The 10,359-nt window shown below is 47.9% G+C and overlaps 1 protein-coding gene across 3 annotated transcripts in view; it reads right to left on the bottom strand.

Moving 5' to 3' along the window:
- Window positions 1-5,803: 5,803 nt before the first annotated feature.
- Window positions 5,804-10,359, bottom strand: part of Rimbp2 (RIMS binding protein 2) — a 55,883-nt gene continuing 51,327 nt past the window's right edge. For 2 of the 3 annotated variants that reach the window (XM_028766171.1, XM_028766172.1), the window contains 2 exons: window positions 6,296-6,430; window positions 5,804-5,830 (listed from right to left, as the gene is read on the bottom strand). In XM_028766171.1, the coding sequence (XP_028622004.1) occupies window positions 5,804-5,830; window positions 6,296-6,430 (162 nt within the window). Of the gene's footprint in view, window positions 5,831-6,277; window positions 6,431-10,359 lie in introns of those variants that run through there. The other variant, XM_028766173.1, reaches the window with a different exon arrangement.

The following is a 10,359-nucleotide window of genomic DNA, read 5'->3' as shown; positions in this document are numbered from 1 at the left end:
GCTTGGATCCCAGAGTGGTTTCTGCATGTTAACCTAAGATTCCACCCTTCTGTCACCACAGTTGTTGGGGTCAGAGGCTAGACCTTGGTAGCCCTGACAAGCTGAGCTCAGTCACCCATCCCCCAAGAGCCAATGAACAGACAAGTTACAGTGAAGACCACACTCACCAGGGCCACCCTAGAAAGGAAAGAGATCAGTGACCCAAAGCCACCCTTAGGATCTGGATGTAAGGCTTATGCTCAAATAGAGAGGAAGAGGTTTGTGCAGCTAAGTAGCTGTGCTCAGGGTATGTGGTCTTTCCAGGATCAGGACCATTTAGAGCTCATCAGAGAATCACAGACAAGCAGGAGCTGGGCTCGTCTTCCCTAGAAGGCAGCTGCTGCCTGCTTCTCTGGGCCTCTCTGTTCATCCTAGGATTGAAAGGTTACAGGCTGAGCACACTATCTGAAAAGGAGCGAATCTCAAGTCCCAGAACATACAAGATAAGGCTTTGCATCCTGAGCCAATGGGATGTGGAACACGGGGAGGGAGCAACAGTAGACAATATAGGAGATTGTACTTCCACGAAGAACTCAGTCAACTCAGGGGGCCAGGAAATGCTAATAGGAATATAAAACTCACCCTTGTGTGTCTAGGCTGACCCCCAGCTTTGCAAGGTGGAAAATGAACTGTGTTGTTTTGGCTCCTAAGCTACAGAGGGATGCAGAAGGAGGTGTCTGAGCAAAGGAGGGGACATATCAGTCACCCTTTCTTCCATTCACTTCCGAGGTAGTTTGGGGGAGTGGACTGTTGTGCTTTGGTGAGTATCAGGCTAGAACCAAAGACATCAGCTGTTGTGAATGGCCAAGGAGGGCTGAGCTCTCAGGGAAGAGGCAGGAGGAGAGACAGAGCTGGCGTGGATTGTGGTCCTCCCAATCCATGGGCCCTACCCCAAGGGACAGGACTATCCCTTCTCCCAGGACTGTGTCTGGGAGAGTGAACACTCTCCCAGTGTCAAAGGAACTGCCTTGTTTATCTGTAGCAGATCACATCTCTTCTTTCTCAAGTGGGACTTCTGGAAACAGTTCATTTAGACGGCACGCACACTGGTCAGGTACAGATTATGTCAAGCCACCAGCTAGACCATCCTTGTCTGTAAAGCGCATTGTCAGGTTTAGACCCAAGTGACTCCGAGATGGGGGCGGGGGGGCATGTTTGTGTCTAAACTAGTGATGTGATATCAAGCCTGCTTTGCGTATTTTATGAACTCAGTATTGACCATTTTTGATGAAGTGTAAAGCTGTAGAAAAGGCATGTCTCTCTATGGCATCTCCAAAAAGGATACTGCCTTTGAGTTTCAACCCAGTGAGGGTGTGGTGGAAGCCCCTTCCTTCTAGGCAGGGAAGAGCCTTGATTGTGAGAAAGTCATAGTTAGTTTCAAGCAAGAGGTTGGGGTGGTCAGTCTAGCTCCTTATTACCTTTGATTTATGACTGTAGTTTATTTGTTGTGGGGGGGAGCATTGTCAATGTTATCACAAGACTAAGTGAGGCAGAATAGTTCCTTCTCCTTGTGGACCCGAAGGGACCCAGACTCTTCATGGAACCCCTGGACCTGTCTGTGTTGGTGTCAGGAGAGGTGTAACTGAGGAGAGAAAGGCAGGTGAGGAGCTTCATCATGTCTCTTCTGTCCATCCGGGTGCAGTGCCGTGTGGCCAGCTGCCTCACACTGGATCGAATCCCCCCAGTCTGCGGCCAGAATAAACCCTTCCTTTAGAGCATTGAGGAAAGTCACCAATCCAGAGAAGCGGTTGTCCTAGTGATCTTGGCTGGTTCTTTTCCCCCTTGTGAGAATTCTGTTTACATGCGACAGGTAAACGGATAAGTTCTACATAACTAACATTGCGGCTGTGGCTGTAACTCCATTGGTGTGCATCGGCCCATGAGGTGGTGCGTTTGAACTGTTAGTTTCATCTTGCCATGGATGGTCTGGTCTTAGCTCTTAGAACAGTTTCTACTGTGAAGGGTTGAACCTAAGACTGTCCCCCAAAGGCTGGTATGCTCAGGGCTTGGCTGCCATCTGAGGGTCTCTTGGGAAGTGACCCACTGGTGGGGACGGTGGCTTCTTCAGGCAGTTACTACTGAGTGAGTTTATAGCCGAACAGATTCTTAGGAGCTGGGGCCTGGCTGGAGAAAGTAACTCAATGGGAACATTGCTTTGTGTGTGTGTGTGTGTGTGTGTGTGTGTGTGTGTGTGTGTGTGTGTGTAGGGTGTCTGTCCCCTGGTCCCTCATGCCTTCTGCTTTCTGGCCACACTGAAGAGAGCACCCTTTCTCTACCATGCCCTTGCATCTCACCACATCCCAGGAAACATGTGGCCAGCGGAACTGAGCCTGCAGAGGGAAACCGCTGTAGACCTATCTAGTAAGTTAGGCTGCATTTAGCTTGTGTTGAGTTTGCGTGGTTCTTTCTTAATATCCCTGGAAAAGGTGCCAGGGGTGTTGTTGCTAAGAGGTTTGGTGTGAAGCCACAAATTCAGTGGATTCTTGTGGTCTCTGCTGCATGCGTGTCTCTGGTAACACATAGACCCCATCTGATTGCTGCTGTCTGTTTTCCCACAAAGATTGCCACCAGGTGTGTCACATAAATGACTCCTAGAACATATTTTATCATATTTTTAAGTGGTCCCAGAAATCCCAAGCCCATACAGTTCTTTATGGCCATGTAGCAGAAAGGAATTCCACCCCCCCCCACATGATAAGAGTCTTTTAAAATAACGATAAAGGGCAAGGCATTGTACAAAATAACAAAGTTTATTTCTAGAAAATACGTCACCCTAGCTGTCCACATGCACACATCCGCACAGCACTTCACACACCAAGAATCGGCCTTTTTAATCCATCTACCACATACAATTATATTACAATTTACAATATAGTTTTTGAAGACACAGTGGGGGAAAAGCTTCATCATTCGTTTACAAACCTTCCAGAAATTACAAAAAGAAAGGCAGTCTGAAAAGTATGTATAAAGAAGTAAAAACAGTTTACAGTGGACAGGAATTACAAAGTCGTGACCGTCACATCAGCCAGCATTTTTTGGGGGGGAGGTCTGCTGTTCAAGGCTAATGATCAAGATGGGTGGAGGGCGTCTGAGAGATTTCAATTTAGGTTCCTCCTGGTCTGGCTAATGAAGCTTGTGGTGGCTTTGCTATGTGTGCTGTGGGTGATGTCTCGGGGCAAGGCATTTCAACAAATAATTAAAATAACAGAAAGCTAAAAGTCACAGGATAGGACACTAAACGCAACGATTGGTCAGCTCCCTGGCTGGCTAGAGGGACGTGCATGCTGCCCAGCTGCTGCTCCTCCTTTCCTCTCTCGTGTGGTGGGCTAAGTAAACATGTCCTGTGTGTTGCTGGCTTGTTTTGAAAGACCCAAGCCAGGCATCTGAGAGTGTAGGGCCTGGGCCACTGTGAGGTGAAGCCACTGTGTCAGTGAGGATGAAGACCAGGAATGCACAACACATGCCAAGTATACACGGTGTTTTTATTCGACAGTACAAACCACTGTGCAGTTAGTTATAAGGCCAGAACATCAAGGCGAGTTAAACTAGGAATCTCAAGAGCCGCGTGGAAATGACAGTAATGTGTAATGAGGCAAGCGTCTTGAGAAGTGTGGAGGGGAGCGGGGGAGGTCAGAAATCCTGTCAGAGCTGCCCTCTAGTGTGTGCAGGCTGGAACTGCAGGTGGTGGGGAGGTGGCTGCAGAGAGCCCTCCCCACCTCCCTACTGCTCAGCCAACTGCCCCTCCCACCTCCCCCCTCCCCCCGCCCCAGACCTTGGACAGAACCTTGGGAGCGGAGAGGGAGGGGGCAGAGGTGCCGCTCCTTCCCTGATCTCTCCAGTGGTATCACATGAATGGTAGTGTAAAAGTGTATCTCTCTACTGCTGGGGTGGAGGTGGGTCAAGATTGGGTTTTGGGAGTCCTCGTTTGGAATTAAAGCGAGTGACATGGATTTGGAAGTGTCCGGAGGCTCAGGGGTCACTTCACCGCGGCCAGCCTTTGCAGCAATTTCTTGCCTCTGGAGAGCAGCCCTTTTTTCTTTTTCGAGGACATTTCCCTGCCTCTCCCAGGACTACCAGAACCCATAGATGACGTAGGTGACCCCGAATGGAGATGGGCTGTGGGGGATGGAGCTCTCCTTGCTGTCCCTGAACCCTCGGGAGGAACCTAGTAGGTACATTGCGACAGTTTTATTGAGTGCGTCAGCGCCAACAACAATTCACTCGGTAACACTGCCCCGTCTCCCGCCAGCCAGGGGAAAGGGTGGGTGGTGGTTCGTTTCTTCTTTCAATTTTTTAAGTATGCCATGAGGAGCACACGCCCTCTCCCAAGGCCCCTCTGAGAGAGAGAGGGGCTGGCCTCCATGGGCTTTCGCTGTCTTTGTCTTGGGAGACGGGGTGGCCATCGCTTTGGCAAAGAAAGCCAGGTCATAATTTACTCTGAAAATTCAGACTAAAAGCGGGGGGGGGGTTATTGTCAATCAGATGGATAGGCAAGGTGGCCGAGATACCCATCAATCATCGTAAAGCAAAAAAAAAAAAAAAGCTCTCCATGGGAATTTGGATGAATCGTGAAACTAGGTGGGGGTAGATAAGGCCCTGCCATGGTGGAGTGAGCCCTTGGGTTAGGTAGAGTCCTACAGAAACTTTGGGGATGGCACACCGTTTGAAAGAAAAAAAAACGGAAATGAACCTTACTTGTAATCTAAGGAAGCTCAGAGGCCCTTCTTGAAGCCTCTCACCATTTCCCAATAGAGGAGTGCCTACTTTCCCCAGCACAGAGAGATGGTGGGCTCTGAGAGAACTTTAGGTGGCCGACCAACGGTGCTTCCAAGGGGTGGAATTTGATTCCGGCACACTTGAGTGCCAATTTCACTTGATTCTGCAGCTAGGCACACACGCCTGAGCGTGGCCAGTAATCGCCAGGCCTCTGGTTCACTCAACTCCCCAGAGCAAAACTTGGCAAGTGAGATTTGGGCACTCGGTGGGCATACCATACAAGGCAAGGGGGCCCCCAAGCTTGCTTGGATTTCAAATCAAGGTCTAACTCTAATGGAGAAACACCTAGGGCGCACCCAAAGCACACCTGAAGATACCATGGGGCCAGCTAGTGCAGTCATGGGAGCTGTATTGCATTAGTAGGCCAGCACCTCACCCGTACCTCCATGAGCTCGGAACAATTGTGCTTTGAGGAGAGGGAACGAACACCTGCTCCTAAGGCCAAGGGGCTGCAGCTGGGTGTTCCGGCCAGCTTTGGCACGCTCAGAGCCAAGGCCACCCCTCGGGGATTAAAGTTTTGTCTTGGCTCTCATCAGGAGTCAAACCTGCTACAGTAAACACATGAATCCGGTTGTGCTTTTTTTTTTTTTTTAACACCGAGGGTTAGCTAACAATGCAATAGGCAGCTCTCCTTGTGAGTACACGCTGGCGCACTCTTGTGTAAACAAACAGCTTTAAGAAATATGTTCCCAAGGTTGGCCTTTCCCGTATTCTCAATGGACATATTTAAAAAAAAATGATTGTTGGAGATGATTTGTTTCACTATGAATCCAGTTGGCCAGGCAACTGAGACCAGGTGAGATAGCCTAATACTTTAGGTCCAATGGGTTTTTTTGTGTTTTTTTTTTTTTGAGACATATTTCTTTTCTCTCTCTTTAAGCCCACATTGAAGTCTTAAGACTACCGCGCTGTCCGCTTAGGGTAGCTTAAGTCGGTATCTCTCTAAGGTGTCTTCGGTTGCTCACTTACGTGAAGGCTACATGCCTGATTAGGGTGTGAAATGAACACTCTTCTTCTATGTCCAAGCAGATGAGCGAAGAGATAAAAACATATACGTAAAATACAACAGATAAGAACTCGCAGTGATGGCGAAACGTAAAGATGAGACACTCGAGAGAATGCAGTCTCAGGCAGGCGTGCTACGCTACGTTAGCCCTGCCATCTAGAACCCTAAGGGGGAGGCCAGTGGCATCCAGGTCCCCGAACCTCACTCTGTCAGCTGAACTGTGCACCTATTGTGGAGGCCAGGGGAAGACTCTGGGGTCAGGCAGACTGACTAAAACCAAAGGGTCCTCCTGTGGAACACCAACTTGTAAGTTGGAGCTAAGCATTTGTGGGCAAAATGTCCAAAGAAGGACAGAGGGGGAAAAAAATGAGGACAGATGCTGTTGGGGCCCAAGTCACTAAAGCAGCAATGCAAAGATTGCGCCAGACCACAGAGGGCAGGAGGGAGGCAGGTGGGCTAAGGGGGCTGGCTTACCCTTTTGGCCTTGGAACGCATGGGCGGGTCGTGGGAGTAGTGGGTCGGAGCATCAGAAAGGTGGACCTCCACGTCATCAGGCACTTCTTCCAGGAAGTTGGAAGGCACGAGGCCTTTCTGCCCATTCAGCTCTCCCTGTAACCACAGGGTGTGGGGAAAATGTCAAGGGAGTCACTTCTTTCTTCAGAAACCAGGAAGTGGCCCAGGGCAGCCTTGAACTCACAACCCTCCTGGCTCAACCTCCTGAGAAGTGGCAACTTGCGTTGCGTTGTACAGGTCTTGATCTGTCTTCTCAAGTGCAGCTCTTATCTTACAAGTGGGAAGTCGGTCCTAAAGATCTAACTCCTTCATTCTCTAGGGCAGGAGTGTGGTGAAGCACTTGCCTGGTCTTAGCATTCTACTGAGCCAGTTTGGGCTACCAAGGAGTTCAAGGCCAGCCTTGGCAACTTGTTGAGACCCTGGATTGAAGTAAAAATGGCTGAGGTGTAAGATGGTGGCAGTAGGCTAGCCTAGCTTGTGACAGCAGTGACATGGGATTGTGTTTCTTCACTGATGGTCAGCCTACCTCATCAGCTAAAACACACACAGGACACCAAAGGCATAGCAGAGGACTCAAGGGAGGGCTATGGAGATATCCGTGGTCTTTCTGCTAGGCATTGTTAGCCAGAATATGTAAACAACAGCCAAGCAACAAATGACATTTTAAAATGGACATTTCTCCAAATAAATAGACAAAGCTACCCCTCCCCCCAAACTGGGGGGGGGGAGATCACAGCACCATCGGCCACAGGGAAAACACCAATTAAACTACAGGGTGAAGTGTCGCCATCAGCCTGACATCAGAGTTCAACCCTTGGAACACACTTAGTGGAAGGAGAGAATAGTTTCATCAAGTTCCACATGTACCTACCATCCTCCCCACCCCCGACCCCTGGTAAAAAAGTAATAAATACATGAATCTTACAGCATCAGGATGAATAAGGTCAGGAACTCCCCTCAAGGCCCTCCCGAATCAGAAAACAAACATTGCTGAAGACTTGGAGAGAACTGGACCCCCATCTACATCGAGCTGATGGGAATTCAGCGGAGCAGCTGCTCGGAGCACAGTGTGGCAGGTCTTCCAGAACCTCCAGACAGAGCTACCATGTGATTCACAGCTCCACCTCAGGGTGTGCACCCCAAAACTGGAGGGCCAGGTCTCAGGGAGCCATGTGTACAATGTTTATGCCTGTGTCGTCTGCCATAGTCAAAAAGCAAAAAATGTCCACGGCTGCATCACCAAAAGACATGGAATAGACTTAAGAGGAAAGCCCCATTCTGACACATCCACGGCACGGCAAACTGAACCCAGTACTGTAAGACGATTATTCCCCCAAGGATTTCTGGGAAAGCCACTAGGCTGGAAGTCTCACCACCAAAACTTAGTGGGAGAAGAAAAAAAAAAGCTTGTCCTCAGTGTGCTCTCTTGCAAGGTCTGTTGAGTATTCTAAGCCAGGGGAGATCCCTGCAGGGAAGCAGAGCTCAGCTGGAAGCCCTCTCCGTACCAGCCTGCCTGCCAAGCTTCCCCGAATAGAGCAGCAGCTACTTCTTTAAGAGAAGAGCTGCTGCTTGAATGCACCCAACGTACAGGGACAGAAGAGGCTTTGGTGCGTGCAAAGGTCCAAGAGAATTACCAAGAAAAGACACAACATTCCCACCCCACTGGACCAGCAGGAACACGAGGCTTCAGGGAACAATAGCTCCCGCTGTTCCCTCCTGTGCACAGCGACAGGCGGATCCTTCTAGAGCAACGGGGAACTGAGAACTTTCAGTATAACTGCGCCAGCAGGTCAAACTGTAAAGGTTATGTTACTTCTAACTTTGTATACGCATATGTGTGGCTTTTGTTTATATAGTGCTCATACTGGAAGATGTTCGGATACCCCAGCAGGTTTACTATAAGATAAAAGTATACTCCTCAGACATAGTCTCAGATGTCCCCCTTCCTGTATCTTTTCCTTTTCTTTCCAAGATTATTTTATGTATGCGAGTACACTGTAGCTGTCTTCAGACACACCAGGAGAGGGCATCAGATCCCATTACAGATGGCTGTGAGCCACCATGTGGTTGGGGGGAATTGAACTCAGGACCTCTAGAAGAACAATCAGTGTTCTTAACCACTGAGCCATCTCTTCAGCCCCTACCCTCTTTTACTTAAATATAATCTTCCATAGATTTAATACTCTCTAAAATCTGGGGATCCCCAACAATATGCCAATGCCTCCTTCTCAATTCTTTACCCGTCTCATTTATTTCCAAAGTCAGTTTAACAGCAGAATACCTGAGCCTGAAGACGAGGTGGAAAGAACAAGGTGCTCCAGGAAGGCTGAGGATAAACTACAGAGCTACATGGCCTACTTCTAAGACACAAGTGACACTAGACCAGATCTATAGGTTTATAGGCACAGTGGGAAGAAAGCCAGAAAACATGGTCAAGACGGACCACATAGACCGACCATCGAAGAAACTTCCCTCATGATTTAATCAAAACACTAAACATACAGAACAAAGAAAGGAATGTTAAAAGTGGCCAAAGGGAGACACCAGGTCACAAAGGCAGGCTCCTCAGCATAACAACAGACTTGGATAGTGACACTTTAAAGTGACACTGACCTAGAAAATGCATTTCAGGTCCTGAAAGACAGCTCTGCCACCCCCACACCTATAATTAAAGAGCAAAAAACTGAAGGAATTTATGACCACCAAGCCAACCCTACAGATATTTGAAGAAATCCTTCAGTCTCAAGAGAAAAACCATACCCACCCCAAGACTTTTAGGAAGAACAAACCACACGATGATAACACTAAGGAGAGTAAAACCAAATACTACAACAAGCAACAAGATGACAGGAATAGACAACTTTCAACAATAACTCTGAAATCTAGTGGTCTCAATCCCCCCAATCAGAAGTCACAAGTTAGTAGACTGGGGAAAAAAATGCAACAACACAGAAAGCATCTATTTGTTGCCTCAAAAAAAAAAAATGTACCTCACCAAAAAAAGCCAACACTGCCTCAGGGTGGAAGGTAGAAAGGGTGGTCCATGAACACAGATCTAGACAACAAGCAACTAATACTGCTCTAACATCTGATAAAACAGATGTCAAACTAAAGGAGTGAGACAGGATAGTGAAGGCGACTTGGTACTGATCAAGAAAGCAATCCCTCAAGAGGACACCCCCATGCTGAACACACATGTCTGAACACAGGAGCATCCAATTCCACAAGCACATGCTACCAAGATGCCCTAGAATAACCCAGCACAACAATAGCGTGGGACGGGTCATTCTGACACCAAAGCAAACATCTGAATTTAAACAGCATCACAGACCAAATGGACTTAACGGACTCCTACAGAACATTCCATCCATCCAACCACCATAGAATCCATATTGTCTTCAGAAGCCCATGGACCTTTTTTTTTAAACTAGATTATATGTTACACAAAGCAAGTCTCAACAAGTACAGGAAAACAAGTCCTTGTATCCTCTCTGATCACGGTGGAACAGGACTACGGATGGACAGCAAGATAAAGCCTTGAGCATACACAAACTCTGAGAGATTCAACAACACACAACTGAGAGGTGAATGAGGACATCCACATGGACATCAACGTGTTACTGTGAGCAGATGAAAACATACTGTACCAGCATCTCTGGGACACAACAAACACAGCCCTAGTAGGGAAGTTTATAGATAAGGTTCCGCCTACATCAAGCAATCAGATCTTCAGTAAATAGCTTAACAAGATACCTTAAAAACCCCAGAAGAGGAGGAACATGTCAAATCAGCAAATGGAAAGACATAATTAGATCAGGGCAGCTATTAGTGAAATGGAAAAAGATACAAAGAATGAGCAGAGCGTTGATTTCAAGAGAGAAGGAAGATTTACAAACCCTTAGCCTAACTAACCAACAGAACAAGAGGGAAGACCCAAATTAGAGATGAAAAGGGGACCATTACAAAAAAAGGGGACACCAGCAGGTTCAGAAAGCTGTCATTACTGTAAAACCCATCTATTCCAA

This window comes from Grammomys surdaster, unplaced genomic scaffold (genome assembly GCF_004785775.1).
Source record: "Grammomys surdaster isolate TR1022 unplaced genomic scaffold, NIH_TR_1.0 166, whole genome shotgun sequence".
NCBI classification, from domain to species: domain Eukaryota; kingdom Metazoa; phylum Chordata; class Mammalia; order Rodentia; family Muridae; genus Grammomys; species Grammomys surdaster.
This window is presented reverse-complemented; position numbering and strand designations above follow the sequence as displayed.